This window comes from Scardinius erythrophthalmus, assembly GCF_964197995.2.
Source record: "Scardinius erythrophthalmus genome assembly, chromosome: 16".
Lineage (NCBI taxonomy): Eukaryota > Metazoa > Chordata > Actinopteri > Cypriniformes > Leuciscidae > Scardinius > Scardinius erythrophthalmus.
This window is the reverse complement of record NC_138236.1, coordinates 40900172-40923273: the sequence shown is the minus strand read 5'-3', so window position 1 is coordinate 40923273 and position 23102 is coordinate 40900172. Positions and strand designations below refer to the sequence as shown.

At 42.4% G+C, this 23102-nt stretch overlaps 2 protein-coding genes across 2 annotated transcripts in view; both read right to left on the bottom strand.

The window, feature by feature from the left end:
- Positions 1-112: 112 nt before the first annotated feature.
- Positions 113-22526, bottom strand: LOC308704711 (uncharacterized protein). Its single transcript, XM_081389215.1, has 5 exons — positions 22274-22526; positions 12498-12599; positions 12365-12391; positions 11110-11184; positions 113-710 (listed from the first exon to the last, which is right to left on the bottom strand). Exons 1-5 carry the CDS (start codon positions 22388-22390, stop codon positions 675-677), a joined length of 357 nt encoding a protein of 118 aa, XP_081245341.1. The 5' UTR covers positions 22391-22526; the 3' UTR covers positions 113-674.
- Positions 22274-23102, bottom strand: part of LOC308704712 (myelin basic protein-like) — a 29194-nt gene continuing 28365 nt past the window's right edge. The window contains exon 4 of the mRNA XM_081389216.1: positions 22274-22670. Within this exon, the coding sequence (XP_081245342.1) occupies positions 22432-22670 (239 nt within the window). The 3' untranslated portion in view covers positions 22274-22431. The remainder of the gene's footprint in view (positions 22671-23102) is intronic.

Genomic DNA, 23102 nt, shown 5'->3' with positions numbered 1-23102 from the left:
TGGAGTAATGCTAAGAGAAGAAGGTGACTATGAATATACATTACAACCCTTTAGAAATGAACAGTTCTTACAGTTTCTGTATGAGCAGGGTAGAAAAACATGAACACTTGAACAAGTTTTTACGTGACTTGATTTTAATATAAAGCATGTTAAATTAAAATACATACAAAGTGTATCAAGTGTGAGATACATAATGGTGTTCCATATGACTTTAACCTGGAAACTTGTATCTTCCTGATGAACAGAAAATGAAGGCTGGAACTATAACAAGCGAAGGGCACATACATCAGTCATGGGTTAAACACTGAACAAGCCCGTGTGTGTTCGGAAGTCGTGTGTTGTGGATCTCAGCACATGCACAACATGTTTAATGGGTTACGGGACGCAGACCGCATGTAGAAAACACATCTGAGGTCTAACACACACACTCACAGACGAGGTAAGAGTAACACTACAGAGACGAGACCAAAGCGTTTCAACAAGACAAACATGCTGACACTCACACTGATCACTAGTTCAAGATTATACACAACTACATGATACAAGACCGAACAGGAGCAGTTCAGATTGTAACATATCAATGCAGAAGCCTCTTCAAGTCATTGTTACTGTATTAGAAAAATAAAGAGATTGAATCTGTCATCCTCTGTGTTTACAGGAGAAGAGGTGATGGTTCAGCGCTTGGCGGATGAGGCGGACTGGCTTCCTCCCTGAAAGAGAGAACCAACATGAGAACGGGCCAGCGGCGTCACACTGACATTAGTGATGAGGAGTGTGGACATTAGTGATGAAGAGTGTGGACATTAGTGATGAGGAGTGTGGACATTAGTGATGAAGAGTGTGGACATTAGTGATGAGGAGTGTGGACATTAGTGATGAAGAGTGTGGACATTAGTGGACATCATCATTAGTGATGAAGAGTGTGGACATTAGTGATGAGGAGTGTGGACATTAGTGATGAGGAGTGTGGACATTAGTGATGAAGAGTGTGGACATTAGTGATGAGGAGTGTGGACATTAGTGATGAGGAGTGTGGACATTAGTGATGAAGAGTGTGGACATTAGTGATGAAGAGTGTGGACATTAGTGATGAGGAGTGTGGACATTAGTGATGAGGAGTGTGGACATTAGTGATGAAGAGTGTGGACATTAGTGATGAAGAGTGTGGACATTAGTGGACATCATCATTAGTGATGAAGAGTGTGGACATTAGTGATGAGGAGTGTGGACATTAGTGATGAGGAGTGTGGACATTAGTGATGAGGAGTGTGGACATTAGTGATGAAGAGTGTGGACATTAGTGATGAGGAGTGTGGACATTAGTGATGAAGAGTGTGGACATTAGTGATGAGGAGTGTGGACATTAGTGATGAGGAGTGTGGACATTAGTGATGAAGAGTGTGGACATTAGTGATGAAGAGTGTGGACATTAGTGATGAGGAGTGTGGACATTAGTGATGAAGAGTGTGGACATTAGTGATGAGGAGTGTGGACATTAGTGATGAGGAGTGTGGACATTAGTGATGAAGAGTGTGGACATTAGAGATGAAGAGTGTGGACATTAGTGATGAGGAGTGTGGACATTAGTGATGAAGAGTGTGGACATTAGTGATGAGGAGTGTGGACATTAGTGATGAAGAGTGTGGACATTAGTGATGAGGAGTGTGGACATTAGTGATGAGGAGTGTGGACATTAGTGATGAAGAGTGTGGACATTAGTGATGAGGAGTGTGGACATTAGTGGACATCATCATTAGTGATGAAGAGTGTGGACATTAGTGATGAAGAGTGTGGACATTAGTGATGAAGAGTGTGGACATTAGTGATGAGGAGTGTGGACATTAGTGATGAAGAGTGTGGACATTAGTGATGAGGAGTGTGGACATTAGTGATGAGGAGTGTGGACATTAGTGATGAAGAGTGTGGACATTAGTGATGAAGAGTGTGGACATTAGTGATGAGGAGTGTGGACATTAGTGATGAGGAGTGTGGACATTAGTGATGAAGAGTGTGGACATTAGTGATGAGGAGTGTGGACATTAGTGATGAAGAGTGTGGACATTAGTGATAAAGAGTGTGGACATTAGTGATGAGGAGTGTGGACATTAGTGATGAGGAGTGTGGACATTAGTGATGAGGAGTGTGGACATTAGTGATGAAGAGTGTGGACATTAGTGATGAGGAGTGTGGACATTAGTGATGAGGAGTGTGGACATTAGTGATGAAGAGTGTGGACATTAGTGATGAAGAGTGTGGACATTAGTGATGAGGAGTGTGGACATTAGTGATGAGGAGTGTGGACATTAGTGATAAAGAGTGTGGACATTAGTGATGAGGAGTGTGGACATTAGAGATGAGGAGTGTGGACATTAGTGATGAGGAGTGTGGACATTAGTGATGAAGAGTGTGGACATTAGTGATGAGGAGTGTGGACATTAGTGATGAGGAGTGTGGACATTAGTGATGAAGAGTGTGGACATTAGTGATGAGGAGTGTGGACATTAGTGATGAAGAGTGTGGACATTAGTGATGAGGAGTGTGGACATTAGTGATGAAGAGTGTGGACATTAGTGATGAGGAGTGTGGACATTAGTGATGAAGAGTGTGGACATTAGTGGACATCATCATTAGTGATGAAGAGTGTGGACATTAGTGATGAAGAGTGTGGACATTAGAGATGAGGAGTGTGGACATTAGTGATGAGGAGTGTGGACATTAGTGATGAAGAGTGTGGACATTAGTGATGAGGAGTGTGGACATTAGTGATGAAGAGTGTGGACATTAGTGATGAGGAGTGTGGACATTAGTGATGAGGAGTGTGGACATTAGTGATGAAGAGTGTGGACATTAGTGATGAAGAGTGTGGACATTAGTGGACATCATCATTAGTGATGAAGAGTGTGGACATTAGTGATGAGGAGTGTGGACATTAGTGATGAGGAGTGTGGACATTAGTGATGAGGAGTGTGGACATTAGTGATGAAGAGTGTGGACATTAGTGATGAGGAGTGTGGACATTAGTGATGAGGAGTGTGGACATTAGTGATGAAGAGTGTGGACATTAGTGATGAGGAGTGTGGACATTAGTGATGAGGAGTGTGGACATTAGAGATGAAGAGTGTGGACATTAGAGATGAAGAGTGTGGACATTAGAGATGAAGAGTGTGGACATTAGAGATGAAGAGTGTGGACATTAGAGATGAAGAGTGTGGACATTAGTGATGAGGAGTGTGGACATTAGTGATGAAGAGTGTGGACATTAGTGATGAGGAGTGTGGACATTAGTGATGAAGAGTGTGGACATTAGTGATGAAGAGTGTGGACATTAGTGATGAAGAGTGTGGACATTAGTGGACATCATCATTAGTGATGAAGAGTGTGGACATTAGTGATGAGGAGTGTGGACATTAGTGATGAAGAGTGTGGACATTAGTGATGAAGAGTGTGGACATTAGTGATGAGGAGTGTGGACATTAGTGATGAGGAGTGTGGACATTAGTGATGAAGAGTGTGGACATTAGTGATGAAGAGTGTGGACATTAGTGATGAGGAGTGTGGACATTAGTGATGAAGAGTGTGGACATTAGTGATGAAGAGTGTGGACATTAGTGATGAAGAGTGTGGACATTAGTGATGAGGAGTGTGGACATTAGTGATGAAGAGTGTGGACATTAGTGATGAAGAGTGTGGACATTAGTGATGAGGAGTGTGGACATTAGTGATGAGGAGTGTGGACATTAGTGATGAGGAGTGTGGACATTAGTGATGAGGAGTGTGGACATTAGTGATGAGGAGTGTGGACATTAGTGATGAAGAGTGTGGACATTAGTGATGAAGAGTGTGGACATTAGTGATGAGGAGTGTGGACATTAGTGATGAGGAGTGTGGACATTAGTGATGAGGAGTGTGGACATTAGTGATGAAGAGTGTGGACATTAGTGATGAAGAGTGTGGACATTAGTGATGAGGAGTGTGGACATTAGTGATGAAGAGTCTGGACATTAGTGATGAAGAGTGTGGACATTAGTGATGAGGAGTGTGGACATTAGTGATGAGGAGTGTGGACATTAGTGATGAAGAGTGTGGACATTAGTGATGAAGAGTGTGGACATTAGTGATGAAGAGTGTGGACATTAGTGATGAGGAGTGTGGACATTAGTGATGAAGAGTGTGGACATTAGTGATGAGGAGTGTGGACATTAGTGATGAAGAGTGTGGACATTAGTGATGAGGAGTGTGGACATTAGTGATGAAGAGTGTGGACATTAGTGATGAGGAGTGTGGACATTAGTGATGAGGAGTGTGGACATTAGTGATGAAGAGTGTGGACATTAGTGATGAAGAGTGTGGACATTAGTGATGAGGAGTGTGGACATTAGTGATGAGGAGTGTGGACATTAGTGATGAAGAGTGTGGACATTAGTGATGAAGAGTGTGGACATTAGTGATGAGGAGTGTGGACATTAGTGATGAAGAGTGTGGACATTAGTGATGAAGAGTGTGGACATTAGTGATGAAGAGTGTGGACATTAGTGATGAGGAGTGTGGACATTAGTGATGAGGAGTGTGGACATTAGTGATGAAGAGTGTGGACATTAGTGATGAAGAGTGTGGACATTAGTGATGAAGAGTGTGGACATTAGTGATGAGGAGTGTGGACATTAGTGATGAGGAGTGTGGACATTAGTGATGAGGAGTGTGGACATTAGTGATGAGGAGTGTGGACATTAGTGATGAAGAGTGTGGACATTAGTGGACATCATCATTAGTGATGAAGAGTGTGGACATTAGTGATGAGGAGTGTGGACATTAGTGATGAGGAGTGTGGACATTAGTGATGAGGAGTGTGGACATTAGTGATGAAGAGTGTGGACATTAGTGATGAAGAGTGTGGACATTAGTGGACATCATCATTAGTGATGAAGAGTGTGGACATTAGTGATGAGGAGTGTGGACATTAGTGATGAAGAGTGTGGACATTAGTGATGAAGAGTGTGGACATTAGTGATGAGGAGTGTGGACATTAGTGATGAAGAGTCTGGACATTAGTGATGAGGAGTGTGGACATTAGTGATGAGGAGTGTGGACATTAGTGATGAAGAGTGTGGACATTAGTGATGAAGAGTGTGGACATTAGTGGACATCATCATTAGTGATGAAGAGTGTGGACATTAGTGATGAAGAGTGTGGACATTAGTGGACATCATCATTAGTGATGAAGAGTGTGGACATTAGTGATGAAGAGTGTGGACATTAGTGATGAGGAGTGTGGACATTAGTGATGAGGAGTGTGGACATTAGTGATGAGGAGTGTGGACATTAGTGATGAAGAGTGTGGACATTAGTGATGAAGAGTGTGGACATTAGTGGACATCATCATTAGTGATGAAGAGTGTGGACATTAGTGATGAGGAGTGTGGACATTAGTGATGAAGAGTGTGGACATTAGTGATGAGGAGTGTGGACATTAGTGATGAGGAGTGTGGACATTAGTGATGAAGAGTGTGGACATTAGTGATGAAGAGTGTGGACATTAGTGATGAAGAGTGTGGACATTAGTGATGAAGAGTGTGGACATTAGTGATGAGGAGTGTGGACATTAGTGATGAAGAGTGTGGACATTAGTGATGAGGAGTGTGGACATTAGTGATGAGGAGTGTGGACATTAGTGATGAAGAGTGTGGACATTAGTGATGAAGAGTGTGGACATTAGTGATGAGGAGTGTGGACATTAGTGATGAAGAGTGTGGACATTAGTGATGAAGAGTGTGGACATTAGTGATGAAGAGTGTGGACATTAGTGATGAGGAGTGTGGACATTAGTGATGAGGAGTGTGGACATTAGTGGACATCATCATTAGTGATGAAGAGTGTGGACATTAGTGATGAGGAGTGTGGACATTAGTGATGAGGAGTGTGGACATTAGTGATGAAGAGTGTGGACATTAGTGATGAGGAGTGTGGACATTAGTGATGAGGAGTGTGGACATTAGTGATGAAGAGTGTGGACATTAGTGGACATCATCATTAGTGATGAAGAGTGTGGACATTAGTGATGAGGAGTGTGGACATTAGTGATGAGGAGTGTGGACATTAGTGATGAGGAGTGTGGACATTAGTGATGAAGAGTGTGGACATTAGTGATGAAGAGTGTGGACATTAGTGGACATCATCATTAGTGATGAAGAGTGTGGACATTAGTGATGAGGAGTGTGGACATTAGTGATGAGGAGTGTGGACATTAGTGATGAAGAGTGTGGACATTAGAGATGAAGAGTGTGGACATTAGTGATGAGGAGTGTGGACATTAGTGATGAAGAGTGTGGACATTAGTGATGAGGAGTGTGGACATTAGTGATGAAGAGTGTGGACATTAGTGATGAAGAGTGTGGACATTAGTGATGAAGAGTGTGGACATTAGTGGACATCATCATTAGTGATGAAGAGTGTGGACATTAGTGATGAGGAGTGTGGACATTAGTGATGAGGAGTGTGGACATTAGAGATGAGGAGTGTGGACATTAGTGATGAAGAGTCTGGACATTAGTGATGAAGAGTGTGGACATTAGTGATGAGGAGTGTGGACATTAGTGATGAAGAGTGTGGACATTAGAGATGAAGAGTGTGGACATTAGTGATGAGGAGTGTGGACATTAGTGATGAAGAGTGTGGACATTAGTGATGAGGAGTGTGGACATTAGTGATGAAGAGTGTGGACATTAGTGATGAAGAGTGTGGACATTAGTGATGAGGAGTGTGGACATTAGTGATGAGGAGTGTGGACATTAGTGATGAGGAGTGTGGACATTAGTGATGAGGAGTGTGGACATTAGTGATGAAGAGTGTGGACATTAGTGATGAGGAGTGTGGACATTAGTGATGAGGAGTGTGGACATTAGTGATGAAGAGTGTGGACATTAGTGATGAGGAGTGTGGACATTAGTGATGAGGAGTGTGGACATTAGTGATGAAGAGTGTGGACATTAGTGATGAGGAGTGTGGACATTAGTGATGAGGAGTGTGGACATTAGTGATGAAGAGTGTGGACATTAGAGATGAAGAGTGTGGACATTAGTGATGAGGAGTGTGGACATTAGTGATGAAGAGTGTGGACATTAGTGATGAGGAGTGTGGACATTAGTGATGAAGAGTGTGGACATTAGTGATGAAGAGTGTGGACATTAGTGATGAAGAGTGTGGACATTAGTGATGAAGAGTGTGGACATTAGTGATGAAGAGTGTGGACATTAGTGATGAAGAGTGTGGACATTAGTGATGAGGAGTGTGGACATTAGTGATGAAGAGTGTGGACATTAGTGATGAAGAGTGTGGACATTAGTGATGAGGAGTGTGGACATTAGTGATGAGGAGTGTGGACATTAGTGATGAGGAGTGTGGACATTAGTGATGAGGAGTGTGGACATTAGTGATGAGGAGTGTGGACATTAGTGATGAAGAGTGTGGACATTAGTGATGAAGAGTGTGGACATTAGTGATGAAGAGTGTGGACATTAGTGATGAAGAGTGTGGACATTAGTGATGAAGAGTGTGGACATTAGTGATGAGGAGTGTGGACATTAGTGATGAAGAGTGTGGACATTAGTGATGAAGAGTGTGGACATTAGTGATGAAGAGTGTGGACATTAGTGATGAGGAGTGTGGACATTAGTGATGAAGAGTGTGGACATTAGTGATGAGGAGTGTGGACATTAGTGATGAGGAGTGTGGACATTAGTGATGAAGAGTGTGGACATTAGTGATGAGGAGTGTGGACATTAGTGATGAAGAGTGTGGACATTAGTGATGAGGAGTGTGGACATTAGTGATGAAGAGTGTGGACATTAGTGATGAGGAGTGTGGACATTAGTGATGAAGAGTGTGGACATTAGTGATGAGGAGTGTGGACATTAGTGATGAAGAGTGTGGACATTAGTGATGAGGAGTGTGGACATTAGTGATGAAGAGTGTGGACATTAGTGATGAGGAGTGTGGACATTAGTGATGAAGAGTGTGGACATTAGTGATGAAGAGTGTGGACATTAGTGATGAAGAGTGTGGACATTAGTGATGAGGAGTGTGGACATTAGTGATGAAGAGTGTGGACATTAGTGATGAGGAGTGTGGACATTAGTGATGAGGAGTGTGGACATTAGTGATGAGGAGTGTGGAAATTAGTGATGAGGAGTGTGGACATTAGTGATGAAGAGTGTGGACATTAGTGATGAAGAGTGTGGACATTAGTGATGAAGAGTGTGGACATTAGTGATGAAGAGTGTGGACATTAGTGATGAGGAGTGTGGACATTAGTGATGAGGAGTGTGGACATTAGTGATGAGGAGTGTGGAAATTAGTGATGAAGAGTGTGGACATTAGTGATGAAGAGTGTGGACATTAGAGATGAAGAGTGTGGACATTAGTGATGAGGAGTGTGGACATTAGTGATGAAGAGTCTGGACATTAGTGATGAGGAGTGTGGACATTAGTGATGAAGAGTGTGGACATTAGTGATGAAGAGTGTGGACATTAGTGATGAGGAGTGTGGACATTAGTGATGAGGAGTGTGGACATTAGTGATGAAGAGTGTGGACATTAGTGATGAAGAGTGTGGACATTAGTGATGAGGAGTGTGGACATTAGTGATGAAGAGTGTGGACATTAGTGATGAGGAGTGTGGACATTAGTGATGAAGAGTGTGGACATTAGTGATGAGGAGTGTGGACATTAGTGATGAAGAGTGTGGACATTAGTGATGAAGAGTGTGGACATTAGTGATGAAGAGTGTGGACATTAGTGATGAAGAGTGTGGACATTAGTGATGAGGAGTGTGGACATTAGAGATGAAGAGTGTGGACATTAGTGATGAGGAGTGTGGACATTAGAGATGAAGAGTGTGGACATTAGTGATGAGGAGTGTGGACATTAGTGATGAAGAGTGTGGACATTAGAGATGAAGAGTGTGGACATTAGTGATGAGGAGTGTGGACATTAGTGATGAAGAGTGTGGACATTAGTGATGAAGAGTGTGGACATTAGTGATGAGGAGTGTGGACATTAGTGATGAAGAGTGTGGACATTAGTGATGAGGAGTATGGACATTAGTGATGAAGAGTGTGGACATTAGTGATGAAGAGTGTGGACATTAGTGATGAGGAGTGTGGACATTAGTGATGAAGAGTGTGGACATTAGTGATGAGGAGTGTGGACATTAGTGATGAAGAGTGTGGACATTAGTGATGAGGAGTGTGGACATTAGTGATGAAGAGTGTGGACATTAGTGATGAGGAGTGTGGACATTAGTGATGAAGAGTGTGGACATTAGTGATGAGGAGTGTGGACATTAGTGATGAAGAGTGTGGACATTAGTGATGAAGAGTGTGGACATTAGTGGACATCATCATTAGTGATGAAGAGTGTGGACATTAGTGATGAGGAGTGTGGACATTAGTGATGAAGAGTGTGGACATTAGTGATGAGGAGTGTGGACATTAGTGATGAGGAGTGTGGACATTAGTGATGAAGAGTGTGGACATTAGTGATGAAGAGTGTGGACATTAGTGATGAGGAGTGTGGACATTAGTGATGAGGAGTGTGGACATTAGTGATGAGGAGTGTGGACATTAGTGATGAGGAGTGTGGACATTAGTGATGAGGAGTGTGGACATTAGTGATGAGGAGTGTGGACATTAGTGATGAGGAGTGTGGACATTAGTGATGAGGAGTGTGGACATTAGTGATGAGGAGTGTGGACATTAGTGATGAAGAGTGTGGACATTAGTGATGAAGAGTGTGGACATTAGTGATGAGGAGTGTGGACATTAGTGATGAGGAGTGTGGACATTAGTGATGAGGAGTGTGGACATTAGTGATGAGGAGTGTGGACATTAGTGATGAGGAGTGTGGACATTAGTGATGAGGAGTGTGGACATTAGTGATGAAGAGTGTGGACATTAGTGATGAAGAGTGTGGACATTAGTGATGAAGAGTGTGGACATTAGTGATGAGGAGTGTGGACATTAGTGATGAAGAGTGTGGACATTAGTGATGAGGAGTGTGGACATTAGTGATGAGGAGTGTGGACATTAGTGATGAGGAGTGTGGACATTAGTGATGAGGAGTGTGGACATTAGTGATGAGGAGTGTGGACATTAGTGATGAAGAGTGTGGACATTAGTGATGAGGAGTGTGGACATTAGTGATGAGGAGTGTGGACATTAGTGATGAGGAGTGTGGACATTAGTGATGAAGAGTGTGGACATTAGTGATGAGGAGTGTGGACATTAGTGATGAGGAGTGTGGACATTAGTGATGAGGAGTGTGGACATTAGTGATGAAGAGTGTGGACATTAGTGGACATCATCATTAGTGATGAAGAGTGTGGACATTAGTGATGAGGAGTGTGGACATTAGTGATGAGGAGTGTGGACATTAGTGATGAGGAGTGTGGACATTAGTGATGAGGAGTGTGGACATTAGTGATGAGGAGTGTGGACATTAGTGATGAGGAGTGTGGACATTAGTGATGAGGAGTGTGGACATTAGTGATGAGGAGTGTGGACATTAGTGATGAGGAGTGTGGACATTAGTGATGAGGAGTGTGGACATTAGTGATGAGGAGTGTGGACATTAGTGATGAGGAGTGTGGACATTAGTGATGAGGAGTGTGGACATTAGTGATGAAGAGTGTGGACATTAGTGATGAGGAGTGTGGACATTAGTGATGAGGAGTGTGGACATTAGTGATGAGGAGTGTGGACATTAGTGATGAAGAGTGTGGACATTAGTGATGAGGAGTGTGGACATTAGTGATGAGGAGTGTGGACATTAGTGATGAGGAGTGTGGACATTAGTGATGAAGAGTGTGGACATTAGTGATGAAGAGTGTGGACATTAGTGATGAAGAGTGTGGACATTAGTGATGAAGAGTGTGGACATTAGTGATGAAGAGTGTGGACATTAGTGATGAAGAGTGTGGACATTAGTGATGAGGAGTGTGGACATTAGTGATGAAGAGTGTGGACATTAGTGATGAGGAGTGTGGACATTAGTGATGAGGAGTGTGGACATTAGTGATGAAGAGTGTGGACATTAGTGATGAAGAGTGTGCTTTACCCTCTTGAAGATGCGGGTTAGGGTGCCTTGACTGTCTCCGCGCCCCTTCTGGCCTTTCTGTGATTTCTGCTCTCTCTGTGAACACAGCAGACGGCATCTGTCACAGCGGGTCTCCAGAGTCGGGGAATCGGGTTAGTGTTTGAGTCATGGCAAAGAAAAGCCAATGGGTGATCACGAAAAAGGACAGATAAATTCAGAGCTACTGATTACTTATAAAATATTATAAAATATAATATGAAAGGGGCATTTCCTCTAAAGAGGCAAGAGAGGCAGTGCCTCCTCAAACATTGGATGGGAAAATAATCCATATTACAAACATAAAACAACACAAATATTACAAAGTGTGTCAGAGTGAAAGTCACATGAGAGGAGGCAATGCCATCGCACTATGATTGGATATGATCGGATATAACTGGTTTGTGTGATCAATCCTGCTTCTTGTTTTCTTCCTGGTTCACAAATCAGTCTAAATTAACAAAATGATGGTTTTAAAGGGAATACTGATTAAGTAAACAGCTAAGCCACTTAGATATCAGCACTTCATCACAGCAAAATCAAACTTAAAATGGCCTGAAAACTATGGAGTTAATATTGTGCCATAATTAAACAGACAAATCCAGCATTTTGCAAACAAACTCCATCACTGATTTTCCTTTGCAAAGCAGATCAAGTTTGTTTGCAAAATGTTGGATTTGTCTGTTTAATTATGGCACAATATTAACTCCATAGTAAACACGATGACTGTGGGTTTTTAAGTGAGTAATCAGATTAAATTGCCGGTCCATCTTCACGTCTGTGACTTTTAAAAAGAACAGATGAACACCAGTTCACAAATAATATATATTGCTTAAATGATTACTGCCTTTAGTTATTTAGGAAAACATGTAAAAAACACTAACTTAATGAGATTTATACTTGGTTTTAAATTAATTACATTGTTAATGTAAAATAAAATACAAAAGAGAATTGCATTTGGTTTCTTTTTATATAATGTAAAGCAATGTTTATTTAACTTGGAAAATGTGACAACATTAAGTGTAACTGGGAAATGAATTTACATTTAATTGATATAAATGTATAAAACTGCACACCACTGATGTGTGGGTATAACTGAGTGAGATCAAATTGTGAATTCAGTTCAAATCTTTATGTGCCTCATGAATCAAAGGCAAAGCATGATGATTAAATATATTAGTCAGCATAATGTTAACATGCATTTCTCATATGGAAATGCCTTCAGAAGACTGAGACTTACCTTAGATTTCGGGGTAGAGGGAGAAACCTAATGGGGGGGGGGGTGGAGAAACTACAATGAGAATCTTTGAAAATATTTTTATTTATTTGTTTGTCAGATGCAAGGAACAGGGCAAAGGAGGAAAGATACGAACGATGTTTCTTAGGAAGTGCATGACGGCGCTCTCATCTGGACGGCGGCGCGGGGACGCGCTTTTCCTCTGAGGGGACGCAGACAACCCTCCTCGAAAAGAGCCCTGTGACGAAGACAACACACTTCAACACACTTCTGATCGGGGGAGCCAGACGCTGACAACATTCAGGGCTGGACATTCACATTGAGTTGGTCCAGGGACATTTTTCACACAGTTATGGCAGCGATGTGATTTAATGTTTGTTTCCTCTCAGTCAGTCACGTTCTATGTTACGCCAGTGACTGATGATTTGGGATCGCGCCTGAGAGCCAAACACCTTCAGAACAGAATGAGCGGACACTAGCGAGAGAGATGTGCATCAGGAGCCGCTCCCCGTGCCATCAAGCTCATCGGAGAAGAGTCTGCTCTATTACAGAGGATTCTTCTCATCCCTTACATTCTAGATTTCAGTTGTTGCCATCAAGGAGACGTTTTAGACAACCTCGGGCGAGTAGAAATGTGTGCCAGATGTCATTTGTGCCAGCTGCCATTAGAATATTACATTTTGAGAAGATATGAATATGAGTAGGGGTGGATATGTATGCACAGATTGTGTATGTACATATGGGAATGTTATTGTTTTATAACTTTTAATGTATATTGTTATGTTGTGTTGGTGTCCTTGTGTGTGGTGTATAGTGAAGCCAAAGTCAAACTTCCACTTGTGGACACTAAAGGAACTAAACTCAGCTAAACTCTGCCTTCATATTCGGGGTGTTGTAAAGACCCAGTTCTGTACGGCGGTGTGCTGGAGCGTCAGGGGCCGTCGCCTTCTGGAGAACTGGACACTGCGATGCTGAGATCGAGACTGGTACCTTGAAGGAGACGGGGTGTCCTCTGCTAAGCTCCTGGTAGACACACCGGTGATCTGAGGCTGTGATGACACAGCGTGCCCCCCCCCCCCCGATCATACGGTCATTCAGCAAACTTACAACTGAGAGCAAAAACCTTATTTCTGTGGATTTGGCCATTCACATGTTCCATAACGAAGCCTCTTGTTTACAACGTGTTTTTGCAGCGTTGAGCAATGTAGCCAATCACAAACATATCTGCTGATTTCTTGACCGCAGTGGCCAATCAGGGGCGTTTAAGGTAAGACATACTGGCGTTTTGAGCGGTTCTGCAAAAATACCCTTATTATAACAATTATGTAAATAAGAGATTCATTGCGCAGTTATCTTCATTTATTGTAACAGAACATCTTGAGCTTTTCACTGATTATAAAGGGAGCTCTGCAGGACCAGATCTAGATCCACATCCGTCACAATCCTGGGGTCGCTTCAAAGATTTAACATTCCCAAAGTTATCATATGAAGACAGTAGTGACAGGCAGTCAGTGAAGTACAGTGATGTGACAGAACTCACACGAGACCTCGTATCATGAAGGCTTAAACTCTGCTCTCCTTTTGCATCCTCGTGTTTGTGTTTTATATTGCCTGTGCGTAAACTCACTGGCTTCCGCGGCAGATCACTCTAATACTTTTAACCATTTTAATAAATATACTTACTTTAATGTTCTCCATGTTTACTTCCGTATGACTCGTTCTGTGTGGCTTCTTCTCATTTCTCTTTTGCGCGGGTCAGGTCAGGCCATGATCTGTTCGCACTCGAGCAATACAAAACCCGGATCTGAGCGATAACTCTGACTTGAGCTCGATGGCTCAGTGGGTGTTGACCCTTAGGCTACTGTATGTTCACAATGACAGTCCAAATCCGATTATTCGTGTATCCGATTAGGATTAGAAGTCCACGCTGATGTCGTCTCCGCCGGTTTCAAAACATGTCTTTATTGTACTGTCATTTTCTGCTGGACCGGCTCAACAACACACCCTTGCTTCTGCAGCGACTTCCAGCGTGTTTCCTATAACAAGGTCTTCACACGTGTTAAATCTGATCAGTTTCCAATTGACCGTTCGACCCCCAAAAGGCCCCGCGCCCTTTAGTTACTGTTGCTATGTCCAACAAGCCATTGCGCTCTCACGCCACACACTCATGTTCTCACGCAGTGAAACACACATCGCGGAGCGGGGCGGACACTGGCAGCGCACTGACGGACAGGACAGACCAGCTTACTTTTGGAGCAGTTGGTCCTTTTTTAAAGAAATTGAAACAATAAATAGTGTTTTGTGTCTCTTTAATGTGTCTGACAGATCGCTCCGTTAAAGCTGCTCGTGAACCGATGATCTCTGCCTTCTAGTTCATTTATAGCATCAAATAAACATGAATGAACATCAGAAGGTATGTTGTTTCAACCGTGGAAAGACGTCAGTACGCTCCGTTCTTCAAGTTCAGATCCTCCAACATTAATCTGCTAACTCTCCTGACTGCTGTGTCGGACAAAATGGCAGATTCGGCGGATGGCGGATTATGATTGGTCAGACTGCCTGTCAATCAAACTCCCTGCGAAGGGTGAATTGTATATGGTCCGTGTATCATCACATCATTCAACTATTCCATCCAAACTGGCAAACAAAAAAACAGGAAAACGGTTTATCCGGTTTATTGTTTTTCTGTGTGAACCCAAAAGGAAATGAAGCTGGTGTTGCTTGGGGGAATATTCAAGAAATGTCCACGTTCTTCACACATTTCCCCAACGGTACACCAGCTTTAATTTTTTGGTTCATACAGAAAAATGAAATTTTTACCCTTTTTTCCCATTTTTAGTGTGCCAGTTTGAATGGAATAATTGGATGATACACGGACCACATATGCACAGAATCAGATGTGAACCGAGCTTCACGAGTTCACACTTAGAGTTAGAGTAAAGGATTATCCCAAACTCAGTGAACTCCCGTATCCCGGGTTGGGAAAGGAATAGTTAGAAGTGAAGAGATGGAGGAAGGATGTGGGAAACGGTCATGGAATAGAGGCGAGTCTGCGGTGCATATTCCTCTTATCTCGTTAACTGAGTTGATTAACTGAACATGCTCCTCCCGTGTTAATTAGGCTAATTATCTGAACGTGCTTCTCCCAAACTTTGTTAATAAAACATCAGATATGAATTATAGGTTACTTGACTGGATGCAATGAAGGTTACCAATCAATGTCAGCATGGCCTAATTAAAGGAGAACTCCGGTCAATTTTAACATTGAGCTCATTTTATTGTAAATGTGGAGTGCTGTCAATACAGAGAACAACGACAAAAATCTGTGTTGCCTACACCGTGTTATCCTCTTTTTAAAATTTGCACCCTGTTGACTTCAATGGGACAAGTTTTAAACCTGCTTTTAGCCTCTTAACATCCTTGATGTGTCGTTACAAGAAATCGGAAAATTTACAAAAAAATTCTCCTTTAATTAGGCCATGCTGACATTGACCGGAGTTCTCCTTTAATATTCCTTTAATATTCATCAAATATTCAGTAGAGCCTTTCAGCTTATTCTTCACATTTTACTTTTTATGATAAGTTATGTTTCCTTGTCCATCTGAACTCATTATGTGTTTGTCTTTACACACTTAAAGGGATAGTCCACCCAAAAAATGAAAATAGTCTTAATGTACTTTCCCTCATGTCTTTCCAAACCTGCAGAACACAGAATAAGATATTTTGAAGAATGTTGGTACTGTATTTTTTGGAAGTCAAAGGGAACCGAGAATGTCTGGTTAACATTCTCCAAAACATCTTTTGTGTTCAGCAGAAGAGAGAAATGTTCAGCCGCTTTCGAGCACTAACTATGAACCTGAAGCGAAGCGTTTACAAACTCACAGTATTTTGAGAAAGTAATGAGTGTCTGGCCAGCTGGGGTTTCAGTGAGGAGGAGGAGGTTAGGACCAGATACAGCAGCGGACTGATCAGAGCTCTTGCCATTCTCGTCATATTAAAATACCAAGTCATTTCTCCTGATGGTAAATAAAGCATAAAGACAAAATATACAACTCATTTATTCAAATCAATGGATTTATAGCACAACCTTTTTGCGTACAATGATTTGTTTCAGTCCTTTTGAGTGTGTGTTCTCCAAATCAGAAGTGCCACACATCATTTCAAGTTTAGTTTGGAGAAAGGTGTATAGCGCGGTCCTGGCGGCCTGTGCTGAAGTCAGACGTCACTGACAATTGCACTTTCCGCTCCGGATTTGGGACTTTTGCTTTGACAAAAAAAGTAAATGGACAGAGAATGTGTTTTATTTTGCCTGAACACCACAAAGTGTGGATTAGATTAATAACATCAAACACAACTTAAATGCATTATTATAGTCCATGTGAACAGGTATTTGCGACCAACTTCAGCATCGTGACATATTCCTGAGTAAACCGGGGTGTGGGCGGGGCTTGTTTGAAGGCCCCTCCTCCTGTCCAGCTAGGGGACTAACTAACTCAACCAGGCCCCGCCCCTTTATTCTGCGTATGAACAGAGAATGTCTAATAAGGGGAGAGCTTCCACTCTCAGTGAACTTCCGGCTTCTGAACTGGCTGCAGTTCCACTCTGGCTCCACATGAGGGCGCTCACAGGACGAGTGCAGGATGAATGGAGGTCTATGGCGCTATACCCCTCAAAATCCACTTTTCTCAGGATATCATTTTTTGTCTAGTAATTTGAATGTTGTATTCGAAAGGAGATGCAGAGAAATTACACATTTCTGGGTGTTAAATTTTTTAGAGTCACTTATTTGCTTTAAAAAGTCTTTTAAAATGTCAATGACGTCATATACATGTACGACCAGAGATACTGCTTTACGGCAATCCTTCAGTCACTTCGGCACTTTCTTTTCACTCGAGGCATCGACAACACAGCTGACACAGGTAAACACACAACACAGCTGACACAGGCAAACACACAACACAGCTGACACAGGCAAACACACAACACAGCTGACACAGGTAAACACACAACACAGCTGACACAGGCAAACACACAACACAGCTGACACAGGCAAACACACAACACAGCTGGCACAGGCAAACACACAACACAGCTGACACAGGCAAACACACAACACAGCTGACACAGGCAAACACACAACACAGCTGACACAGGCAAACACACAACACAGCTGACACAGGCAAACACACAACACAGCTGACACAGGCAAACACACAACACAGCTGACACAGGCAAACACACAACACAGCTGACACAGGCAAACACACAACACAGCTGACACAGGCAAACACACAATACAGCTGACACAGGCAAACACACAATACAGCTGACACAGGCAAACACACAACACAGCTGACACAGGCAAACACACAACACAGCTGACACAGGCAAACACACAACACAGCTGACACAGGCAAACACACAACACAGCTGACACAGGGAAACACACAACTCATCTGACACAGGCAAACACACAACACAGCTGACACAGGCAAACACACAACACAGCTGACACAGGCAAACACACAACACAGCTGACACAGGGAAACACACAACACAGCTGACACAGGCAAACACACAACACAGCTGACACAGGCAAACACACAACACAGCTGACACAGGCAAACACACAACACAGCTGACACAGGGAAACACACAACACAGCTGACACAGGCAAACACACAACACAGCTGACACAGGCAAACACACAACACAGCTGACACAGGCAAACACACAACACAGCTGACACAGGCAAACACACAACACAGCTGACACAGGCAAACACACAACACAGCTGACACAGGCAAACACACAACACAGCTGACACAGGGAAACACACAACACAGCTGACACAGGCAAACACACAACACAGCTGACACAGGCAAACACACAACACAGCTGACACAGGCAAACACACAACACAGCTGACACAGGGAAACACACAACTCATCTGACACAGGGAAACACACAACACAGCTGACACAGGCAAACACACAACACAGCTGACACAGGCAAACACACAACACAGCTGACACAGGTAAACACACAACACAGCTGACACAGGCAAACACACAACACAGCTGACACAGGCAAACACACAACACAGCTGACACAGGTAAACACACAACACAGCTGACACAGGGAAACACACAACTCATCTGACACAGGGAAACACACAACACAGCTGACACAGGCAAACACACAACACAGCTGACACAGGCAAACACACAACACAGCTGACACAGGTAAACACACAACACAGCTGACACAGGCAAACACACAACACAGCTGACACAGGTAAACACACAACACAGCTGACACAGGTAAACACACAACACAGCTGACACAGGCAAACACACAACACAGCTGACACAGGTAAACACACAACACAGCTGACACAGGCAAACACACAACACAGCTGACACAGGCAAACACACAACACAGCTGACACAGGCAAACACACAACACAGCTGACACAGGCAAACACACAACACAGCCGACACAGGGAAACACACAACACAGCTGACACAGGGAAACACAACACAGCTGACACAGGCAAACACACAACACAGCTGACACAGGCAAACACACAACACAGCTGACACAGGCAAACACACAACACAGCTGACACAGGGAAACACACAACACAGCTGACACAGGTAAACACACAACACAGCCGACACAGGCAAACACACAACACAGCTGACACAGGCAAACACACAACACAGCTGACACAGGCAAACACACAACACAGCTGACACAGGTAAACACACAACACAGCTGACACAGGGAAACACACAACACAGCTGACACAGGGAAACACACAACACAGCTGACACAGGTAAACACACAACACAGCTGACACAGGCAAACACACAACACAGGCTGACACAGGTAAACACTCATGGGCGATCGCCCCCAGTGGAGCTCTGGTGGAACTACAACCAACATTCGGTACAATAGGACTTAATAGTGAGTGGCCAGGCTCTCCGTAGACGGGCTCTGATTTGAATTATTATAATGAGGAATATTGTGACGTGTTCCCGGAAGAAACTCAAGACTACAATGGAGGCGTTTCAGGAGTTCAGGAACACTGACACTGATGTAGAGAAGAACTGGAGCTTCTTCATGATCATACAGCAACATCTTATATAGTTTTATATCTTAAATATTATTATGAATGAGTTAAAGATTTTCTAGTCATATTGCGTAGTTGTACTTGGAGTCGATTGTTTTATCTGTGATAACACAATGAAACATGACAAATTGTGCGACATCATTTTTGTCCTGTCAAACAAAGAAATGATGAACACAAGCAAAAACAAGAGAGAACCAACAGAATATTAATAACTGATTATGTTGTAGTCAATGTTTGCTTCTTCCTGTCAGATTTTTGTTTTTATATGCTTTTTCTTTTATTATTGTTTTGCATAGTAAAATAAAACCTATAGCTGTAATTTGACTTTATTTGCCAAACAATTTTGTCAGATAAATATGGAAGCTTGTTTCCGCCACAGAATAAAACATTTTAAAAGATAATTGCGACTTTATTTCTCAGAATTGCGAGATATAAAGTCAGAATTGCGTGAAATAAAGTCAGAATTGCGTGAAATAAAGTCAGAATTGCGTCTTTTAAAGAATTCTGACTTTTTTTCTCGCAATTGCGACTTTATATCTCGCAATTCTGACTTTATAACACATAATTGCGAGTTTATCGCAATTCTGACATCTTTTCTCACAATTGTGAGATATAAAGTCCAATTCTAAGGAAAAAAAAGACGGACTTTTTACCTCAGAATAGTTTATATCTCGCAATTCTGACTTTATAACACAATTGTGACTTTATATCACGTAATTCTGAGATAAAAAGTCAGAATTGTGAGATTAAAAAGTCGCAATTACCTTTTTTATTTCTCATCACTCTGTGGCAGAAACAAGCTTCCATAGATAAACCAAGATATACCTTAACCAAGTTTAATGTTTTGTTATTGCCTATTTAAAATCGAACATATTTTCCTCATATTTTGATGGTTTAATGGAGCGTGTGGCTCATGAAACACAAACGTCTCCTCCAGATGTCCCTAAAGCTTGTGAAGAAGAACCTGGAGCTTCAGTGGTTGGTGTATTAGCAGGGACAGTGTTCACATCTGTGTTCAGTATTCATATCAACTAGCAGTTTCAGTACAATATGATCAGACTATATTAATACTTTTCATTAATACTTTTTGAAAACAGCTTACTCTTGCCTGGAACAAAACCTGTCTGTAAGTCTGCATGAGATGAACATTCACCTGATCTATGCTGTAAAAGCACATTATAGCTCTTACTGTGAATGAGCAGTTCATGTTCTCCAACACCGTAACGGTCCTCCGGTGACAGCGATCACACGCTGATATATCTGCTGCACAATACAGACACAACATGGGCAGGTCTACATTTGGAGGATCATATATATCAGGGTTGGACAATATTCCTGAAATCTTTCTAAATATTGATGATAAGCCATATACATCTCAATATCTTTGCTTTTGCTCTAGAATAAATAAAAAAGGTGATTTTCTTTTTCCACAATTAAAAACAAACAGACAAACAGTTATTATGTCAAAGCACATTCAAAATGTTTAGTGCAAAAAACACAAAGCAAAAAAAAAAAGTAGACTTTTCTTTATTAATCTTAATTTTCAACAACAGAACAATATTCGATATTCACGATATATAATATTGATGATAATATTGCTAATATTCTCTCTCTCTCTCTCTATATATGTATATATCTATATATCGCCCAGCCCTAAAACATGAAGCATAGCGGTATTACTTTCTGTAAAGCTGCTTTAAAACGAGGTATTCTGGGAAATGCAAACATCTGGATTTCACAGTTACCCCTGTATAATTTAGCATCGTGTGTGTGTGTGTGTGTGTGTGTGTGCAATGATCAGGAACAAAAGATGCAATGTCACGCTAGCCTTAATCTGGGCTTCACCGTTTCTAAACAAATGAACAAAAAAGTCAGTGTTGATGTTGTTAGATATATTTTAATCAAGCAAATGTGAAAGCTGAGGACAGGAACAGCGTCAGGGTTGTTACACAAGCTCTTGTCACAGATGACACACAGTGTTTAGGGGTTACTAGTGCGTGAACACCGTTACAGAGAGAGACGAGACGAGACGAGTTCCCTGAGGCAGAGCTATTACACAGCTGGAACATCACAATCTCAGCCTCTCAAACGCTTCTAACCATCCTTTGGCACTTTAAAGAGAAGGTCACGACTATAAACGTACATCACGGAGATCTCATCTCACAATCTAACGGCTTAAATAAGTGTACATTTCAGAAGAAACAAATATTCACCTCCCTCTTAAAAGTTAAGGCTTTAGAAATTGCATAAATGCACACGCATAACAACTCATTTCCAAAAAGATGCAAATTCATTTTTGAAGCCAAGCCTCCGTCGGTCCCGTGAAAAACCCTGAGGCGTTTAACCGGATTCTCAAGTGGATATAAAATACATGTTCAACGCTCATGTGATATACTGTGTGAAAGCTCACAGATATGTGGAGATACACCACACGTACTGTACCGTCTGTGCTGAGCTCTGTGTGCTGTCAGTGAAGAGCTGGTACACACTCGCTTCAAATATCTGAAAATCTTATAAAGGCAAAAAGTCACGTTTATAAACACAATTCTCACGATCCTTGAATCACAGTAAAATCCCATTACATCCTGAACCGCAGCTTAATTCAACACTGGTTATACTGTACGACAGCAGGTTTGGCACACAATACACTTTGAGATGAGAGATAAAAGTCATTAAAAAGCGAGAAATCATCTGGTAATCACACGAAAGCTGCCGGCCGAGACGCGCTCGAGCCAGCAGAACAGTAGCTGGAGAAAAGCCTGCTCAATCCTCACCTTTCCCTTCTTCTTCTTCTCCCCGCCGAAGAGCTTGCCGATCTGGTCCATGACGGTCGGGCTCTTCTTGGCGCGGCCCAGCCGGAGAGTGGACTGCGAGGAGCTTGCGGATGCCATGCTGAGCGAGAGTCTCTGAGGAAGGAGAGGCGAGAGCTGATCTACTCGAGGTCCTCCTGGATGGTCTGCAGCTCGTCCGACTCTGAGGGGCGGTCCGTGAAGGTGTTGTCCTCTCGGCCCGGGGCGTCCCGAGAGAACAGGCGGGTCAGGTGTGGGCGGGGCCCGTCGGGGTCAGGGGTCGTGCCGATGCTCCGGTCCGCTGCCTCCCGCGTGGAGTCGTCCAGCGCTGGACTCTTGCTGGAAGAGCCATTGTTCTGGTTCAGGTCCGCCTCCCCCAGCCCTGAACACACACACCATTGTCATCAGCACTGAATCATCACTTTTCTTTTTTTCATCGGCTTCTGGCTTGCTTAGTTTAGGGGACATTTAATACCATTTTCAAAGATAATATTGATCTGCCTGCATTGACACACATTAAATCATCACTTTTAGTTTAACAATATATCACAATACAAAAATGCAACAATATGTATCGTGGATAGTTCAACCAAAATAAAAATGTATGTTTTAGTGTCAGAACTGCATTAAACTACTATATATGATGTTGAATATAATGTATAATAATGCAATGGGGAATATTTGTGGGTCCTGATAATGCCAAATGTCTGATGTTACCAGTAAAAGTGTCCGACATTATTATAAATATATCTAGTCAGTGACAGTGAAAGCATATTCATCTACAATAATTCTGTATTTTCAGCTTCAGAATCAT

Bases quoted from the DNA above. Each gene is read 5' to 3' on its own strand.
- LOC308704711 (XM_081389215.1), bottom strand. From the start codon at position 22,390: ATGGCATCCGCAAGCTCCTCGCAGTCCACTCTCCGGCTGGGCCGCGCC. The intron at 12,392-12,497 runs GTTCGTATCTTT...CCCCCCCATTAG, and splicing joins TGCACTTCCTAAGAAACATC to GTTTCTCCCTCTACCCCGAA. The intron at 11,185-12,364 runs GTAAGTCTCAGT...CTGTGTTCACAG, and splicing joins CCTCTACCCCGAAATCTAAG to AGAGAGCAGAAATCACAGAA.